Genomic DNA, 20,990 nt, shown 5'->3' on the forward strand with positions numbered 1-20,990 from the left:
CCTGGCCAACATGGCAACACCCTGTCTCTACTAAAAATACACAAATTAGCCAGGCGTGGTGACACAAGCCTGTAGTCCCAGCTACTCGGAAGGCTTGAGGCAGGAGAATTGCTTGAACCCAGGAAGCGGAGGTTGCAGTGAGCAGAGATCTTGCCACTGCACTCCAGCCTGAGCAACAGAGCAAGTTCCCATCTAAAAAAAAAAAGAAAAAGAAAAAGAAAAAACAAACAGAAAAGAAATGAAATACCTGACTGCAGTTCTAAATAAGACAAAATGCAGCTTTCAGTTCTCTGTTGATTTAATGCTTTGAGTAGCAAGAACATTGTAAATTTCATTGTTAGCGAGAAATAATGTAAATCATGCTTCAGATTGATTAACGTTTTTGACATTGTTCAGATATCAAATGCCATATGCCAGTTCAGGTATTTGGCACATGGGTCTGGCATCCAATTGCTTATTTCATTTACTTTTTTTCCCCCAGAAAAATTATGTACTTATTCATTCATATAAAACCTCCTTTCCCCCTCATTCCCTGCCTCTATCCCTCCCTTCTTCCCTCCCTCCCTCACTCCTTTCTTTCCTTCCTTCCTTTCCTGTCATTCTTTTGTTTCTGCTATCTGCCTATTTTCTTTTGTTTTAACTACTACAGGTTCTAGTACTTAAGGTACCAAGTTATTAGTAAGAAACCAAATTACTTTTTGTAATGATGCCATTCAAAAGAACAACTTTCACTTACTGTCTTGTGAGAGAGGGGAAAAGTACTATCCTTTTAATGCGAGAAAAGTTCAGTATAATATATCACCAAATGTAAATGCAATAAAGAATGACATTGAACTCTATGTTATTTGCCATTTAGCTTAGCAGTACCAACATATTCCAGAAACTGAAATTTCTCGATTGCAGATAAAAAGAATAAACACAGGGAAATCTATGCCACACATTTATGAAACAAATATTGTTTTCTTGGTTTTCAACTTGCTTGCAGAAATAATTATTTTAATATTGTAGTTCACTATCCATTATACGGTAGACATCCTCTACAGGAAAAACTAAACAAGATGATTACAAAGGAGCAGGGGCTGAACTTACTCATTCAAAATGAACATGTGCACAACCTTAAGCATGCTCAAGTGTGTGCCAGGAAAACTACTACGAAGAATGAATGGATGTGGTGAAATCTGCATCATCAGTGATTGTTTCTGAGCTTGGGGAAGGAGTTGTTGCGTATTTGGATCCTCTGGCTGACCCCAGAAGAAGCTGCTCTGCTTCAACATGTCCAATGGAAATATTGTGAGAAAGTGGTTACACACTTACAATAATAGATACTAGGCACTGAAATCATTCTCCTGTAATAGAACAGATGAACATGACAAGAAAAAGATTCCGCCAGCATCAGAGACTGTTCCAACGCTGGGTGACTTGATACGGAGAAAGGATTCATTCCCCTTCTCTCCTTACTGTTCCTTCCTCACCTAAATTATCACTTTATATTTACGATGAAGCCTGCAGTGTTTCTCCCAACTTTCAAAACTGTTTTGGGGGGCGTACCTCTTATGGAAAGTAATGGTGGTTTTCGTTTTCCAGCTTTTGGTTGGCACTATCTCCAAACAAACGCTAAAACACGGGTAAGTGGAACCTTCTGATCCTCTTGTATTTGTAAAGAACTTTAGTCAGTTCAAAATATATTGAGAAAATGAAAACCTATCTTTCAAGGAATACTGTTTTTCATCATTTTGCTAAGTGTTTAGAAAGAATACTTTATTGTCATGCCAATAAAAGTGAGTGAATTCGCATTTGCTTTGTCATCTTCCGGCAAGATTGGAAACGCCTGCGGCACAGGGAGAAGCAGCATGAGGAACGCTGAAGACATGGTGAGACGGCATGTGGAGTGGCCTTAGCACAGCAGAGGTAGATAAAGGTCAGAACAGACTCTTTCCTGGCCATTCACCTAGAGGTCATCTGAATAAAATCACCCTGTGAGCTCTTCCTCAGGAATCTCTTGCAGCCTCAATCCCTCTGCTTCTTGTCCGCCCAGCACCACTGGAATCTGCATTCCGCCACTGGTTAGGGATACCAAAGTGCTCATTTCTACAAGTGTTTCATAGTCAACGATTCCATGCAATTAATGTGTCTCCCCCGAGCCATTCACTTCCTCGGCTTGTGTCCCCAGAAAAGCACGATGTTTCCATAAATTAAAATATGCCTATGTGTATGTGTCTGTCCACATGTAATGTTTTTGCATTTGCAGAAAAAAAAAATTTTAAAAGAACAAAAACGGGGAGAATGTTGCATTTTTGGTGGTTTTTTTTTTTTTTTTTGTATTTGCGCAGACCATTTTAGGATTTTCAGTCTCAAAACACTATTAAAACAAAGAATCTAGTAAAATATTGTGCATGTACTGCTAAACAATTCTAGCAATTTTATTAAGCAATACCTTTATTATTTTTGAATATTCTTAACAGACTGGAACAAAACATTTTTTTTCAAAACAAAATATGCATACTGTACGCATGTTGCAGGGTTAAGTATGATGCAGAGGTTAAAGTCTGTTTGAACAAAAACAAATGCCCAGGGAAATTTCATAGCTATAAAGTTAATAACTAAATTTTGTTCGCTAAGAGGACCTTTTCTATGGATTTCCTTCATCTCTCAGTCACACTGCAAACTTATCTGAAGTGCACTTCCCAAGTGTAGTTAGAGAATAGGAAGGAATGTAAAATGTTTTTTTTTAATTATTTGTTTTGTTTGTTTGTTTTTTTTTTAAAAACAGCCCTTATTAACTCTTCCTTCCACTGATTCTACTGTAAACTCATAAAAGCCTTTTATAGAAAGCAAATTCATATACACTCAGCAGGTGAAATGTTCCCACAAAGAAAAAAAAAATACAGAGTGATCAGACCTCTTTTCCTCAACTACCTAGAGCATGTTAGAGTGATAAAGTTTTTGCACATTAATAAAAATGGCTGAACTATTTATTTTTTTAAAAAGAAGTTGTTCCTCTGTGATAATGCAGAATTGCATACACTGTATACCTGGAATAATTTTAAACCATATGTTAGGGAAATACTGGAATAAAATTGTATATATTCTGTATATTGCAGGTGTTTGAGCATTTCTAGTGTCTCTTCCACAACAATAAGGGAGGAAAAGAAGTCCAGATATGTGTCCGCAATCCCTTTGTTCCCTGTAATTACAATGGCCAAAATGTGCTCGTATATTACTGCAACAGAACTGAAATCACAATGAAAGCCCACCTCCATTGTCAAAGGAAAAAACTTCCTCACTCCCTGCATCCTGATTCTAGATAGCTGCTCCTGTCCAACTGGACCAGCAAGAAAGGGCTGGGCCACTTGGGGATGGGAACTGGAGCAATACAGTTCATGATAGTGTTTTTTTTTAATTTTTTTCCTTTTATTTAGTTTTCAACATAAAAATGTGTTAACTGTCTGATTCCACCTATTATGGAGAGCACTTGTTTGTTCAGCTAAAAAGGAACTCCTGCCAGGCCCCCTTGGCTCCGCTCTGGTTTGGGTTTGTGCAACAGGGGCTCAGAGGCCCACCAAGTGTGCACACCCGTTCACTGTGGTTACACAGACAGAAGCAAGCGGATGTTGTTTGCTTAGGGGACGAGAAGAGGGCGAGGGAAAGGAAAGGCCGGGAAGGGTATTGGTTCTGTGGGTAGAAGGGAGTCTTAGGGATTTTTTTTATTTTTATTTTTTGTTGTTTTCTTTTTTTTGTCTTTTTTATTTTTTATTCTTTTTTTGTTGTTGTTTTTTGCTATACCATGAGGTCATAGCAATCATTCCTCTAATAGAAACTGACAGGACATAAAGACAGAACTATCTGATGAACACACACAATGACTAGAAATATAGAGAGATAGAGACAGTGAAAAGACTTAGTTTACCTCTGAGAAACCATCCCCCAAAATAAATCCTGCATTAACAAGTGCAAAAAATAAACAAACAAATAAACCCAAACCAAAACGAAAGCAAATAAAACCTCCAAACATTAAAACACAGTGTATAAAATGGTGTGAGAAATTTAAAGTCACTTTCCAGCCTTTTAGTCAATAAAAAGCTGTGGTTGTGTCCTTGTTTGGATTCAGGCCCATCTGTTTAAATTTTACCCTAAAGGCCTTGCAATAAGTAATTCGAGGGTAAAAGCACCCAGTTTCTGTTACATGAGACAGCAGTTGCCATTTTTCATGGCGGGCCAGCTGCTGCTGTGGTGACACTCGTCCTTCCGTTACTCCTCATTAGTTGAGTTTTCTTCCAGCGTGTTGATGCCTCCAAAGCTCAGTCCGGCTGTATTCTGTGCTGCCGAGGCTGTGAGCACTGTGTGTAAGAGAATCAGTACAAGAACACACAGCTTGAGTCTGCTGTTGCACAGTCTTGTTGCTGATGACACTGTGAGCGATGTCCTGTGACAGGAGTCACTTTTCTCTACGGTCCCTTTGGATGGGTTATTTGATTTTTCTTCTCTCCTGACGTCACAGCATTCTGGTTCATCATTGGTTAGAAAGGTTTCATAAAGCCCTGTAGGAAGAAGGAAGCAGAGTGTCAGCAGGAAGGAAATATATTTGCGACATAGTAGAGTGAAGCTGTTGCTTTAACATTCTAACCCACACAACCTTACAGGCAATTAGACTTTTTTTAAAGGAAAATCAAGTCAATACAATTGGATAAAGAGTCACCCATGTTCTCAAACCAGTATTGTTAGATTCCTCAAGTTGTTCTTTTATATTCCTGCCAGTCATACCATGAAAGTTCTGGGTTGTTGGGAATACAGAATAGAAGATTTCATTAAGTCAAAGTCAGAACTTGAGGTTCTGGATCAACCTGGAGATCAAGTACATGCAACCATCCTTTCTTCTTTAACAGGAATGTGACCAATTTATGCAATGCATAAACTGACATTAGCTAGTTATGCTGAGTGAAATAAGCAACAGATCATCATGTCATAGCTCTAGGAACCATGTTATCATCGTTTCCTCTCAGAAGCCTCATCAAGTCTTCTCTCTCCCTGTCTGGGAGAATGGGCAAAACCATCTATGTGTCCAATGGTGATCGGGTCATTTTGATTTATTTTCTAAACATTTCTCTTATTTTTCTCCATCTTCTCCATTTGCTTTCTATAGAAGTCTGCCTGAATTGAGGCTTCCTTATCTTTTGCTTGGACCATCACGAAGGAGTCTCTCTGCTGTTCGTCTTCTCATTTGATCTGTCCTCCAATTGTGCCTATCAGGAATTGTCTGTCTCTGCTTCTCTTGTTCTCTCTTCACTTTATTCCTCCTTGCTGAAACTCTTCCTTCCCTTTTTCTCTTCTTCCTCTGATAACACACATTGTTATTTTAAAATTGACAGATGCACATTTTAAAACTTTGGAAGTAGTGAAAAGAATAAAACCACGGTGTATCTACAATCTTTCCAATCCTTTACCTTGCTGTATTACATAGAATATTTTTATGCAAGCTGTATAAATCATTGTGTATTTTTTTTTTCTACTTGACTGAACCATTTATTCGTGGGTGTTAGAATGAACTTTCTAGACAAATTTTGTCATATTAATGTCATGCTTGAAAAACAAAAATGGGGATAATAGTAGAGTAGTTGTAAGGATTACATGAGATTTTTCATGTAATATGCTTGGTTCAGTGGCTAGCACATAGAAATAACATGAAAATTTGGGCTACTGTGAATAACAATAGTTATCAATGGTATCTCATTGCTTCAACCTAAACAATAAAATCTAAAGGTCTCTCCTCTCTCTCCAGGCTCACTGCTCAATGTTCCCACATTCCTGAAGCACTGGCTCGTCCCAGAGCACCCAAGCCTGTATCACTAGCCAAGTCACTGTTTTTTTCTAAAATGTCCTCCATCAATTCCTCTACATACTTCTCATTTATCTTCCAAATGTAGTTCAAGTGAAACTCCCTGTATGAAGCTTGTACTCATACCCCTGGGCTATTAGCATTTTGCTTAACCCTTAATTATAGCAATTATTGTTATTTTTCTTTTAATCACAATTGCTCATTTTAATTTCAATTTTCTTATCTGTCAATTTAAAAGCATAAACTATACATTCTTAGTTTTGCATTCTCATGTAGCAGAACGCCTGAACAAAATACTTAATGAGCATTTATTACATGAATAAACTCAGTATACCTATTTATTTAATTAAAAAGAATCTCAAATAATATACATTCAATCTTCGGTTTCTTTTAAAGAAATGAACAAGATATCCTTATAATGATGCTTACAATATTCATTTCTTCTTAGGCATTCAAAGGTAAACTTCACCTTCGCCTAGGTAGAATATAAAAAAAAAAAACTGAATTAATGAGGTCTTCAGCTCTGACATTTTTATTGTATGATATTTTCTTTTTTCATATAAGATATCTCAGTGGTAGACTAATCATTTATTGAAATATACGTTTCCAATACTACATACTATAACAAAAGGAGTTTACAATAAGATTATAAAAATAGAAATCTAGAAGTCCTTTAGATCAACATTTTAGAATGCTAATAATCAGAATATATTTAACAACGTTATGTAAATAAGAAGCTCTTCCAAAGTTGCTCAGAAACTGGTTTGCTGATTTACAACTAAAGTCATCGCAGAAAAAAAATAGAAGCACTTCATTCAGGCCAATAAATGAACCCTTCTTTTTGTCTGGCACAATTAATATTCTTTCTTTTTTCTCTCCTGTCCATCTTTTTAACAAGTTTTTACTCAAACTTATGAATAACACATCTATATTAAGATAAAATAATTCCAGAGTATTTTACAAAATAACAAAAAATCCTCCACCTCCCACATCTCAAATTCTTCTTTCTCAAAGGCAAATATTTCCATATCTTTCAGCTGCTTTGTATTTAGCTCCTTTTCTGAGAATAACATGTTTTATGCTCTTCTTGATTTTTCATTTTTTAGCATTATCTGTAGATTCCCCTCAGGAAATGTGGAGATAAAACATTTATTCTCCTCCTCCTTCCAGCAAATATGCTTCCCACCAAACCCTCACCCATTCCTCCATAAATAGTAACTTTGATACCTGCTGTTGCCTTTACAGTATTAGGATGACATAAATGTAATTCTTAGTTCAACCATGTAGTAAAGTCCAATTTTCTATCCCTGTACCGCTTCATTTTTTTTTCTACAGATAATACTTGTCTTGTTATGTTCCCTTTTCTAACTAATTCAACCCAAATGCATTGCCAGTTTTTTCATTTGCATCAGGTGTTCTATCAGTTCTTTTCTGAAGAAATATCTCTTGGAGCCTCCCACCGTCTGGACTGGTTGCCATCATGCCTGATGAGTTTCTACCGCTCTGTGCATTGCAGTGCTGGATCCCCTGTTCCCTGTATCCTGTGCCTCATCCCCTTCTTTCTCCTTTTGGGGGTTTACAACCTCTAATGCCTTCAGTAGGAAAAGCTCATGAGGTGAATTTCCAAGATGCCATATGCCTTAAAATGTGTTTATTCTACCTCACATTTAATTGATTATTTGGCTGGGTATGGAATTCTAATTTAGAAATGATCATTCTTCAGATTTATTCAATCACTGGTCCTACGTTTGGCTGTTGGACCTTCAGAACTTGTCCTTTAATTTTCTTACCTCTGCTGTTAATATTTCATATTACTTCATCCCTTAACTCTAGTTTCAGGAGAATTTGGTGAGTTTTCACGGGACATAATTTCACTGAATTTTGCTTTTTTCCCTGGGACTAAGTTCCAAGAGTTCCTTCGTGTTATCTGAATGTTGCTTTTTGAAGCAACTGTTCTTATTTTGTGGTGACCATGTTGATGTTTTTTTCACTCTGAGATATCTGAGATATTTGGGGTACCCTTATTTGTTGTGTTTCATTCCATCTCTGAATAAATTCCCTCCATTTTCTCTGTGTTGCCACCTTTTGTGTTTGTTTGTCTCTTGTTCTTCTCATGGAAACACCATGCATTTCTAGTTGTCTGCACAAAATGAAAAGGGCAGGAAGTCTGGGCACCTAAGGAGGACTGTGGCCGGTGAGCCGCACTGTGAGATGACATGCCTGAACGGTTAGGATGGAGAAACTTTTTTATTTTATTTTATTTTATTTTTTGAGATGGAGTCTCTCTCTGTCGCCGCGCTAGAATGCAGTGGCGCCATCTTGGCTCACTGCAACTTCCGCCTCCCGGGTTCAAGTGATTCTCCTGCCTCAGCATCCGGAGTAGGTGGGACCACAGGCTCCCACCAATATGCCTGGCTAATTTTTTTGTATTTTTAGTAGAGATAGGGTTTCACCATGTTGGCCAGGATGGTCTAGATCTCTTGACCTGGTGATCTACCGCCTTGGCCTCCCAAAGTGCTGGGATTACAGGCGGGTGCCACCGTGCCTGGCCAGCATGGAGAAACTTTTAAAATTCTGTCTTTAGGTTGATCAGACTCCCCAGAAAAGTCTATCCAATATCCATCCAGGAAGCAGAAGGCCAGGGAGCAGGAGGGAGCAGCAAGATGGGGCTGGGGGAGTCTCAGCTTCAGGGTGGGGGTGTGCATTGGATCCTGGTGGTCAGGGTGGTCCCCTGCCCTGAACTCCTCCTACTGTTGCTCATACCAACAACCTTTTCTATGTCACCTCAAAAAGAAAAAGTTTCCTCCAGAAAGAAATATGCCCCCAGTCTCTGGGATGGGAATACGGAATGGGATTTGGGGACCTGACTGCCTCTTAAAACTGACTTCCACTCAGTCTTCCTTATTTTGCCTTTTCTTCCATTGTATCTCGTGTTGTCAATCCCTGAGTCTGGATGTAAATCGGACTGACACTGTTTCCTCTCTGTTGCTTCATATTACTTTTCCTAAGTTTCAGCAAATCTGTTAGTATGCATCGACTTTCTAATTTCTAAGAGGTTTTAATTATTATCTCCTTACCTATTCTTCGATTCTTTTGGATTTAAGCCATAAAACAATCTTTTTGGTTGGGACTGCCTAGAAAATTTTCCAGCTCTTTTTTCTACATCATTCTTCTCTGCCTTGAATTCTGACAGATGCCTTTTTCTCTGTCAAATGCATTTCTGAGTACGCAAGGACATGCAGCCTTCTAAGGCCATTATTTCTTTGACTTACATAGAGTCACTGGGTCACTTAAGCAGATCAATGACCTCCTTGGGACCTGGGGGCACAGACTCCTCCTGTTCGGAGTGCTATCTACAGAGGGTTTCACCCTGCATGCCTCCCAGACACTGCCGTTGGTTGAAGTCAGCAGCCTTGACCTATTTCTCAGGCCCTGGGCAGCCTCCAAACAAGGGAGGGGTCCCAAGGCTGGGCCCACTTGACTGAAGTCAAGACATCTCTCAAGGGCCATCCCAGCTTCAGATTTTTTCCCTCTACCAAATTTCTCCTTCTTCACCCCATCATAGGTAGCATGCCTGAGAGTTCTCCTCCAAAAACCACCTGCACACAGATAACCTGCTGGGGCAAATCTCCTAGGAAATTTTCCACCTACCTACAGAAACGACTTTTTCCTCAGCATTGAAGAAACTATAAAAACATATTTCCAAGTAAAAATAATTTCTCAAACAAGAACCTCCTTGCACAAACAAGTACAATTGCACAAATTAGCATTAGGAAAAAACAAAAGCAAATTTTCTGGGTGGTGAAATGTTCTGATACATTTTGCTTATAAGCTGTTCTATTTGAAATCTCTAGTGAATCAGTTTGACATTACAGTACCAACCTCACAGAGATTTTTTCTTTTTGAGAATTAAATAATACACATAAATTGTTTAGAACAGTGCATGGCAGGTAAGAAAATCTCACATAATATTAATGACTCATGTTGTAAGTAGAGATAAATAGTAAAATCAGAATTTATTATCAGGGGAATTCCTACCTAGAGGAATCAGACAAGAGAAAGAAGGGCATCCAGTTTGACTTATTGGAAAAGAATAAGTCAAATTATTCTTTGTTGCAGATGATATGATTTTGTTTTTAAATTTATTTAAATTTATTTTTATTTTTCTTATATTAATTATCATCCAGCCCCAAATGTCACAATTTTATATATGGGAAAAACTAAAAACTCCACCAAAAAACTGCTAGAACTAATAAACAAATTCAGTAAAGTTACAGGATACAAAATTGACATACAAAATTCAGTAACATTTCTATATGTCATCAGTGAACAATCTGAAAAAGAAATCAAGAAAGCAATGCCATGTATGATAGCTACAAATAAAATACCTACGAATTAACCAAAAAAGTGAAAGATCTCTACAGTAAAAACTATGCAACACTGATGAAAGAAATTAAAGAGGACACAAAAAAATGGAAAGATATTCCATGTTCATGGATTGGAAGAATCAGTATTGTTAAAATGTCCATGCTACCCAAAGCAAGCTACAGATTCAATGCAATCCCTGTAAAAAATATTAGGTTGGTGCAACAGTAATTGCAGTAATACCAATAATGTTCTTCACAGAAATAAAACAAATAATTCTAATATTTATATGGAAACACAAAAGGCCCAGAATAGCCAAAGTTATCTTTAGCAAAAGGAACAAAACTAGAGGAATAACATTATCTGACTTCAAATTGTACTGCAGAGGTACAGTAACCAAAATAGCATGATATTAACATAAAAACAGACACATAGACCAATGGAACAGAATAGAGAACCCAGAAACAAATCCATACATCTACAGTGTAGTCATTTTTGACAAAGGTGGCAAGTACATAAGTTGGGGGAAAGGACAGTCTCTTAAATAAATGGTGCCAGGAAAACTAGATATCCATATGCAGAAGAATGAAACTAGACTCCTATTTCTTGCCATATACGAAAATGAAATCAAAGTGATTTAAAGACTTAAGGGGCCAGGTGCTGTGGCTCACACCTATAACCCTAGCACTTTGGGAGTCACAGGCAGATGGATCACTTGAGGCCAGGAGTGTCAGACCACCCTGGCCAACATGGTGAAACCTCATCTCTACTAAAAATGCAAAAATTAGCTGGGCATGGTGGCACAAGCTTGTAATCCCAGCTACTGGGGAGGCTGAGGCAGGAGAACCGCTTGAACCCAGGAGGCAGAGGTTGCAGTGAGTCGAGATTGTGCCACTGCACTCCAGCCTGGGCAACAGAGCAAGACTGTCTCAAAAAAAAAAAAAAAAAATGACTTAAAGACTTAAATCTAAGATCTCAAACTATGAAATTACTAAAAGAAAACACTGGGGAAAGTCTCCAGGATGTTGCTCTAGTCAGCAATTTCTTGAGTAATACCCTGCAAGCACAGGCAACCAAAGCAAAAATGGACAAATGGGATCATAACAAGTTAAAACGTTTCTGCATGGCAAAGAAAATAATCAACAAAATGAAGAGACAGCCCGCAGAATGGAAGAACAGATTTGAAAAATACTCATTTGGAAAGGGCTTAATAAGCAGAATATATAAGGGGCTGAGACAATTCCATAGGAAAAAATCTAATAATTCAATTTAAAAATTGGCAAAAGATCTGAATAGACATTTCTCAAAAGTAGACATACAAAAGGCAAAGAGGTATATAAAAAAGTGCTCAACACAGTTGATCATCAGAGGAATGCAAATCAAAGCTGCAGTGAAATATCATCTCACCACAGTTAAAATGGCTTTTACCCAAAAGACAGGCAATAACAAATGCTGGTGAGGTTGTGGGGAAAAGGGAACACTGTTCATGGGAATGAAAAGTAGTACAGTCCCTATGGAGAAAAGTATGGAGGTTCCTCAGAAAACTAAAAATAGGCCAGGCACTGTGGCTAACGCCTGTAATCCCAGCAGTTTAGGAGGTCAAGGTGGGTGGATCACGAGGTCAGGAGATTGAGACCACCCTGGTTAACACAGAAAAACCCCTTCTCTACTAAAAATACAAAAAAAAAAAAAAAAAAAAAAAAAAAAAAAAAGCCGGACGTACTGGCGGGCACCTGTAGTCCCAGCTACTCGGGAGGCTGAGGCAGGAGAATGGCGTGAACCCGGAGATTGCAGTGAGCCGAGATCGCGCCACAGCACTCCAGCCTGGGCGACAGAGCGAGACTCCGTCTCAAAAAAAAAAAAAAAAAAGGGAGATCCTGGTCATTTACAACACAGATGGAACTGGAGGTCATTATGTTAAGTGAAATTAGCCAAGCACAGAAAGACAAACTTTGTATGTTCTTGCCTATTTGTGAGAGCTAAAAAATTAAAACGAACTCATGGAGATAAAAAATAGAATAATGGTTACTATAGGCTGGGAAGGGTAGTGGGGGGTTGGTAGTGGGATGGCTAATGGGTGCAAAAATATAGTTAGATAGAATGAATAAGATTAGTATTTGTTAGTACAACAGGGTAATTACAGTCAACAATGATGTATTGTACAGTTTAATCTGACTAAAAGAGTATAATTGGATTGTTTGTAACATAAAGAATCAATGCTTCAGGGGGCGGGTACCCCATTTACCCTGATGTGATTACACATCGCATGCCTGTATCAAGATATATCAATAATGTTACAACTATTATGTACCCACAAAAATTAAAAATGTTTTGAAAATTAAAAAAATATCACAGCAGAAAAGTATTTTCTAAGTTCCGGAGGCTGGAAGTCTGAGATCCAGGTGTGGGCAGGGCTATGCTCCCTCTGGGGCTCAAGGGGAGGATCCTTCCTGGGCCCTTCCCAGTCACTGTTAGCTGCCAGCCGTCCCTAGAGCTTCTTGGCTGTCAGGCATCACTCTAACTGCTGCTTCTGTCCCCACGTGGCCTTTCCTGTGTGTCTCGGTGTCTTTGCAGTTCTTATAAGACACCAGCATATTGGATCCCAGGCCCACTGCAATCTAGTATGGTCTCATTTCAACTTAATAAATTACATTTACAAAGACCCTATTTTCAAATAAGCTCATATTTTAAGGATACCCCATTTAGCCTGATGAGATTATTATCCATTGTATGCCTGTATCAAAATATCTCCTGTACCCCATAGATATATACACCTACTATGTATACACCAAACTTAAAAATTAAAAATAAAATAAAATATAGAAAAGAATTTATTAGGAGGGGCTTTAAAGATCCTCTATTTTATTATTTTTATTTTCCAACTAGTCAAAGCCACTTACCAAAAAGTCCTTATTTTTCACAGCTCAAAACAATTACTCAAGTATAGTCATTATGAATACTAATTAAGCACAAGAAAGTCAATAAAGTTCCTTTATTCTAAGGAGATCTTAAGGAATCTAAGGAATAAATATTTTCCTTATATCTAAGGAATAAATATTTTCTAAGGAAATCCTTAGAATAAAACATGGCATTATTTAAGTACGATCTTTATCACAGTAATTTACATTTTGACATAGAGTCCAAGAATAATATGAGACAAATTTTTCAAATGTTTAAACTAGTAACGAACTTTAAAAAAAAATATCTGACTGCTGAAGCTTAGAAAACAGTAACATAGTCTTTTTCATCTGAAAGAAGAAACTACTGCAATTTGTTTTCTCAATGTTTTTTATTAATGTGAACATGCAGATATACACACACACACACAACCTGCATATAATTTGTGAATCTCATATATAAAAATATATTGAAAGTGAAATTGTAGCTACGTTGCTGTACTTTGACTTTCCAGTATTTATTTTACATCTGGCATGTTTATCATCAAGTGAGATTATATAAAAATATATGTAGTTATAGTTTTAGAAAGAGGAATTTTTAAGTATTTTAACCCTCTAAGATAGTTTATATGGTGTGAAATTTATAAAGCATTGTGGATAATGTTTCCTAAAGGTAATTTTCATACCTTTTCAATTTCTTTCATGTTTATTAATCTGTCATGGTTACTTTGCATCAATTTTGATAGTTCATATTTCTCTAAAAATAGCTTGTATATAGGATTAGATTATTATAGACTTGTGTATAATATTGTCTCATTTTATTTATTTTTTAATTTTCTAAAATTTTGTTATTATTATACTTTAAGTTCTAGGGTACATGTGCATAATGTGCAGGTGTGTTACATATGTATACTTGTGCCATGTTGGTGTGCTGCACCCATCAACTCGTCAGCACCCATCAACTCATCATTTACATCAGGTATAACTCCCAATGCAATCCCTCCCCCCTCCCCCCTCCCCATGATAGGCCCTGGTGTGTGATGTTCCCCTTCCCGAGTCCAAGTGATCTCATTGTTCAGTTCCCACCTATGAGTGAGAATATGCAGTGTTTGGTTTTCTGTTCTTGTGATAGTTTGCAGAGAATGATGGTTTCCAGCTGCATCCATGTCCCTACAAAGGACACAAACTCATCCTTTTTTATGGCTGCGTAGTATTCCATGGTGTATATGTGCCACATTTTCTTAATCCAGTCTGTCACTGATGGACATTTGGGTTGATTCCAAGTCTTTGCTATTGTGAATAGTGCTGCAATAAACATATGTGTGCATGTGTCTTGATAGCAGCATGATTTATAATCCTTTGGGTATATCCCCAGTAATGGGATGGCTGGGTCAAATGGCATTTCTAGTTCTAGATCCTTGAGGAATCGCCACACTGTCTTCCACAATGATTGGACTAGTTTACAGTCCCACCAACAGCGTAAAAGTGTTCCTATTTCTCCACATCCTCTCCAGCACCTGTTGTTTCCTGACTTTTTAATGATCACCATTCTAACTGGTGTGAGATGGTGTCTCATTGTGGTTTTGATTTGCATTTCTCTGATGGCCAGTGATGATGAGCATTTTTTCATGTGTCTGTTGGCTGTATGAATGTCTTCTTTTGAGAAATGTCTGTTCATATCCTTTGCCCACTTTTTGATGGGGTGGTTTTTTTCTTGTAAATTTGTTTGAGTTCTTTGTAGGTTCTGGATATTAGCCCTTTGTCAGATGAGTAGATTGCAAAAATGTTCTCCCATTCTGTAGGTTGCCTGTTCACTCTGATAGTAGTTTCTTTTGCTGTGCAGAAGCTCTTCACTTTAATTAGATCCATTTGTCAATTTTGGCTTTTGTTGCCATTGCTTTTGGTGTTTTAGACATGAAGTCCTTACCCATGCCTATGTCCTGAATGGTATTCCCTAGGTTTTCTTCTAGGGTTTTTATGGCATTAGGTCTAACATTTAAGTCTCTAATCCATCTTGAATTAATTTTTGTATAAGGAGTAAGGAAAGGATCCAGTTTCAGCTTTCTACTTATGGCTAGCCAATTTTCCCAGCACCATTTATTAAATAGGGAATCCTTTCCCCATTTCTTGTTTTTGTCAGGTTTGTCAAAGATCAGATGGCTGTAGATGTGTGGTATTATTTCTGAGGACTCTGTTCTGTTCCATTGGTCTATATCTCTGTTTTGGTACCAGTACCATGCTGTTTTGGTTACTGTAGCCTTGTAGTATAGTTTGAAGTCAGGTAGCATGATGCCTCCAGCTTTGTTCTTTTGACTTAGGATTGTCTTGGCAATGCGGGCTCTTTTTTGGTTCCATATGAACTTTAAAGCAGTTTTTTCCAATTCTGTGAAGAAACTCATTGGTAGCTTGATGGGGATGGCATTGAATCTATAAATTACCTTGGGCAGTATGGCCATTTTCACGATATTGATTCTTCCTATCCATGAGCATGGTATGTCCTTCCATTTGTTTGTGTCCTCTTTTATTTCACTGAGCAGTGATTTGTAGTTCTCCTTGAAGAGGTCCTTTACATCCCTTGTAAGTTGGATTCCTAGGTATTTTATTCTCTTTGAAGCAATTGTGAATGGAAGTTCATTCATGATTTGGCTCTCTGTCTGTTACTGGTGTATAAGAATGCTTGTGATTTTTGCACGTTAATTTTGTATCCTGAGACTTTGCTGAAGTTTCTTATCAGCTTAAGGAGATCTTGGGCTGAGACAATGGGGTTTTCTAAATATACAATCATGTCATCTGCAAAGAGGGACAATTTGACTTCTTCTTTTCCTAATTGGATACGCTTTATTTCTTTCTCTTGTCTGATTGCCCTAGCCAGAACTTCCAACACTATGTTGAATAGGAATGGTGAGAGAGGGCATCCCTGTCTTGCGCCAGTTTTCAAAGGGAATTTTTCCAGTTTTTGCCCATTCAGTATGATATTGGCTGTGGGTTTGTCATAAATAGCTCTTATTATTTTGAGATACGTTCCATCAATACTGAATTTATTGAGCGTCTTTAGCATGAAGGGCTGTTGAATTTTGTCACAGGCCTTTTCTGCATCTATTGAGATAATCATGTGGTTTTTGTCTTTGGTTCTGTTTATATGCTGGATTACATTGATTGATTTGCATATGTTGAACCAGCCTTGCATCCCAGGGATGAAGCCCACTTGATCATGGTGGATAAGCTTTTTGATGTGCTGCTGGATCCAGTTTGCCAGTATTTTACTGAGGATTTTTGCATCGATGTTCATCAGGGATATTGGTCTAAAATTCTCTTTTTTTGTTGTGTCTCTGCCAGGCTTTGGTATCAGGATGATGTTGGCCTCATAAAATGAGTTAGGGAGGATTCCCTCTTTTTCTATTGATTGGAATAGTTTCAGAGGGAACGGTACCAGCTCCTCCTTGTACCTCTGGTAGAATTCAGCTGTGAATCCATCTGGTCCTGGACTTTTTTTGGTTGGTAGGCTATTAATTATAGCCTCAATTTCAGAGCCTGCTGTTGGTCTATACAGGGATTCAGCTTCTTCCTGCTTTAGTCTTGGGAGAGTGTAAGTGTCCAGGAAATTATCCATTTCTTCTAGATTTTCTAGTTTATTTGCGTAGAGGTGTTTATAGTATTCTCTGCTGATAGTTTGTTTTTCTGTGGGGTCGGTGGTGATCTCCCCTTTATCATTATTTATTACGTTTATTTGATTCTTCTCTCTTTTCTTCTTCATTAGTCTTGCTAGCGGTCTATCAATTCTGTTGATCTTTTCAAAAAACCAACTCCTGGATTCATTGATTTTTTGGAGGGTTTTTTGTGTCTCTATCTCCTTCAGTTCTGCTCTGATCTTAATTATTTCTTGCCTTCTGCTAGCTTTTGAGTGTGTTTGCTCTTGCTTCTCTAGTTCTTTTAATTGTGATGTTAGAGTGTCAATTTTAGATCTTTCCAGCTTTCTCTTGTGGGCATTTAGTGCTATAAATTTCCCTCTACACACTGCTTTAAATGTGTCCCAGAGATTCTGGTATGTTGTATCTTTGTTCTCATTGGTTTCAAAGAACATCTTGATGTCTGCCTTCATTTCGTTATGTACCCAGTAGTCATTCAGGAGCAGGTTATTCAGTTTCCATGTAGCTGAGCGGTTTTGATTGAGTTTCTTAGTCCTGAGTTCTAGTTTGATTGCACTGTGGTCTGAGAGACAGTTTGTTATAATTTCTGTTCTTGTTCTGTTCTTGTACATTTGCTGAGGAGTGCTTTACTTCCAATTCTGTGGTCAGTTTTGGACTAAGTGTGATGTGGTGCTGAGAAGAATGTATATTCTGTTGATTTGGGGTGGAGAGTTCTGTAGATGTCTATTAGGTCTTCTTGCTGCAGAGATGAGTTCAATTCCTGGATATCCTTGTTAACTTTCTGTCTCATTGATCTGTCTAATGTTGACAGTGGAGTGTTGAAGTCTCCCATTATTATTGTATGGGAGTCTAAGTCTCTTTGTAAGTCTCTAAGGACTTGCTTTATGAATCTGGGTGCTCCTGTATTGGGTGCATATATATTTAGGATCATTAGCTCTTCCTGTTGAATTGATCCCTTTACCATTATGTAATGGCCTTCTTTGTCTCTTTTGATCTTTGATGGTTTAAAGTCTGTTTTATCAGAGACTAGTATTGCAACCCCTGCTTTTTTTTGTTCTCCATTTGTTTGGTAGATCTTCCTCCATCCCTTTATTTTGAGCCTATGTATGTCTCTGCATGTGAGATGGGTCTCCTGAATACAGCAAACTGATGGGTCTTGACTCTTTATCCAGTTTGCCAGTCTGTGTCTTTTAATTGGACCATTTAGTCCATTTACATTTAAGGGTAGTATTGTTATGTGTGAACTTGATCCTGCCATTATGATATTAACTGGTTATTTTGCTCATTAGTTGATGCAGTTTCTTCCTAGCCTCGATGGTCTTTACATTTTGGCATGTTTTTGCAATGGCTGGTACCGGTTGTTCCTTTCCATGTTTAGTGCTTCCTTCAGGGTCTCTTGTAAGGCAGGCCTGGTGGTGACAAAATCTCTAAGCATTTGCTTATCTGTAAAGGATTTTATTTCTCCTTCACTTATGAAACTTAGTTTGGCTGGATATGAAATTCTGAGTTGAAAATTCTTTTCTTTAAGAATGTTGAATATTGGCCCCCACTCTCTTCTGGCTTGGAGAGTTTCTGCCGAGAGATGTGCTGTTAGTCTGATGGGCTTCCCTTTTTGGGTATCCGGACGTTTCTCTCTGGCTGCCCTTAAGATTTTTTCCTTCATTTCAACTTTGGTGAATCTGGCAATTATGTGTCTTGGAGTTGCTCTTCTCGAGGAGTATCTTTGTGGCATTCTCTGTATTTCCTGAATTTGAATGTTGGCCTGCCATACTAGGTTGGGGAAAGTTCTCCTGGATGATATCCTGAAGAGTGTTTTCCAACTTGGTTCCATATTCCCCCTCACTTTCAGGCACCCCAATCAGACGTAGATTTGGTCTTTTTACATAATCCCATACTTCTTGCAGGCTTTGTTCATTTCTTTTTCTTCTTTTTTCTTTAGATTTCTCTTCTCACTTCATTTTATTCATTTGATCCTCAATCGCTGCTACTCTTTCTTCCAGTTGATCGAGTCTGTTACCGAAGCTTGTGCATTTGTCACGTATTTCTCGTGTCATGGTTTTCATCTCTGTCAGTTCGTTTATGGCCTTCTCTGCATTAATTATTCTAGTTATCAATTCTTCCTTTTTTTTTTTTTTTGAGATGGAGTCTCGCTCTATCGCCCAGGCTGGAGTTCAGTTGCGTGATCTCGGCTCACTGCAAGCTCCTCCTCCTGGGTTCACGCCATTCTCCTGCCTCACCCTCCTGAGCAGCTGGGACTACAGGCACCCGCCACCTCTCCCGGCTAGTTTTTTGTATTTTTTTTTAGTAAAGATGGGGTTTCACTGTGTTAGCCAGGATGGTCTCGATCTCCTGACCTCCTGACGCCCGTCTCGGCCTCCCAAAGTGCTGGGATTACAGGCTTGAGCCACCGCGCCCGGCCTCTTCCACTCTTTTTTCAAGATTTTTAGTTTCTTTGCGTGGGTACGTAATTTCTCCTTTAGCTCTGAGAAGTTTGATGGACTGAAGCCTTCTTCTCTCATCTCATCAAAGTCTTTCTCTGTCCAGCTTTGATCCGTTGCTGGTGATGAGCTGTGTTCCTTTGGGAGGGGAGATGCGTGCTTATTTTTTGAATTTCCAGCTTTTCTGCCCTGCTTTTTCCCCATCTCTGTGTTTTTATCTGCCTCTGGTCTTTGATGATGGTGACGTACTGATGGGGTTTTGGTGTGGGTGTCCTTCCTGTTTCTTAGTTTTCCTTCTAACAGTCAGGACCCTCAGCTGTAGGTCTGTTGCAGATTGCTTGAGGTCCACTCCAGACCCTGTTTGCCTGGGTATCAGCAGCAGAGGCTGCAGAAGATAAAATATTGCTGAACAGCAAGTGTACCTGTCTGATTCTTGCTTTGGAAGCTTCCTCTCAGGGGTGTACTCCACCATGTGAGGTGTGGGGTGTCGGTCTGCCCCTAGTGGGGGATGTCTCCCAGTTAGGCTACTCAGGGGTCAGTGACCCACTTGAGCAGGCAGTCTGTCCGTTCTCAGATCTCAGCCTCCATGTTGGGAGATCCACTGCTCTCTTCAAAGCTGTCATACAGAGTCGTTTGCATCTGCAGAGGTTTCTGCTGCTTTTTGTTGTTGTTGAGCTGTGCCCTGTCCCCAGAGGTGGAGTCTACAGAGACAGGCCTCCTTGAGCTGCTGTGAGCTCCACCCAGGTCGAGCTTCCCAGTGGCTTTGTTTACCTACTTAAGCCTCAGCAGTGGTGGGCACCCTTCCCCCAGCCTGGCTGCTGCCTTGCTGTTAGATCTCAGACTGCTGTGCTAGCAATGAGGGAGGCTCCGTGGGCATGGGACCCTCCTGGCCAGGTGTGGGCTATAATCTGCTGGTGTGCCCATTTGCTAAGACCCTTGGTAAAGCACAGTATTGGGATGGGAGTTACCCGATTTTCCAGGTGTTGTGTGTCTGAGTTCCCCTGGCTAGGAAAATGGATTCTCTTCCCCCTTGCACTTCCCATGTGAGGCGATGCCTCGCCCTGCTTCAGCTCTTGCTGGTCGGGCTGCAGCAGCTGACCAGCACTGATTGTCCGGCACTCCCTAGTGAGATGAACCCAGTACCTCAGTTGAAAATGCAGAAATCACCTGTCTTCTGTGTCGCTCACGCTGGGAGCTAGAGACTGGAGCTGTTCCTATTCGGCCATCTTGCTCTGCTCCTCCGCAAGTCTGTTGTTTCATTTTAAAACCCTTAATTTGTCTAGATTTTCTTCTTCATTGTTAACATTTTGTTTCTATTTTATCTCTATTTTCATCCTTGATTAGACTGGAAAGGTTTCTTAGTTTTATTTGTATTATCAAAGATCCAGCTCTTGAATACATCAGTACTTATTCTGTTTGTTAGTATTGTTAGCATTGGTATATTTATGTTAATTCTTCATATTTTGTTTAATTTGTTTTTACTCTTATCTTTGTAACAATATTGAATTGAATGTCACTTTACTCAGTTAAATTGAGTAAAATATTCTTTAAAATAAAACACTTACTGCTCTAAATTTATTCTTAAAAATAAAACACTGCTCGAAATTCTTAAAAATAAAACACTGCTCTAAATTTCCATATGATAATAACTTTAGTCAATTCTCTTATGTACATATTTTGTAATTGTACTTTATATTATCTTTTGTACTTAAATTACTTGAGTGCTTTTTTGCTGTGTTTTGTTTTAGTTTTATTTGTTTGATACATTTTATAGAGTACTTTTATAACTTATTTTTCATTATATTAAGTT

General features: G+C 38.6%; 1 protein-coding gene across 2 annotated transcripts in view; it reads right to left on the bottom strand.

Moving 5' to 3' along the window:
* Window positions 1–280: 280 nt before the first annotated feature.
* NALF1 (NALCN channel auxiliary factor 1) overlaps window positions 281–20,990 on the bottom strand; it is a 706,925-nt gene continuing 686,215 nt past the window's right edge. The window contains exons 3-4 of one of the 2 annotated variants that reach the window (XM_045377030.3): window positions 6,263–6,308; window positions 281–4,538 (exon numbers count right to left, since the gene is read on the bottom strand). In XM_045377030.3, coding sequence (XP_045232965.1) covers window positions 6,286–6,308 — 23 coding nt within the window. In that variant the 3' untranslated portion in view covers window positions 281–4,538; window positions 6,263–6,285. The remainder of the gene's footprint in view (window positions 4,539–6,262; window positions 6,309–20,990) is intronic. The other variant, XM_045377029.3, reaches the window with a different exon arrangement.

The sequence above is a fragment of the Macaca fascicularis genome, chromosome 17 (assembly GCF_037993035.2).
Source record: "Macaca fascicularis isolate 582-1 chromosome 17, T2T-MFA8v1.1".
Lineage (NCBI taxonomy): Eukaryota > Metazoa > Chordata > Mammalia > Primates > Cercopithecidae > Macaca > Macaca fascicularis.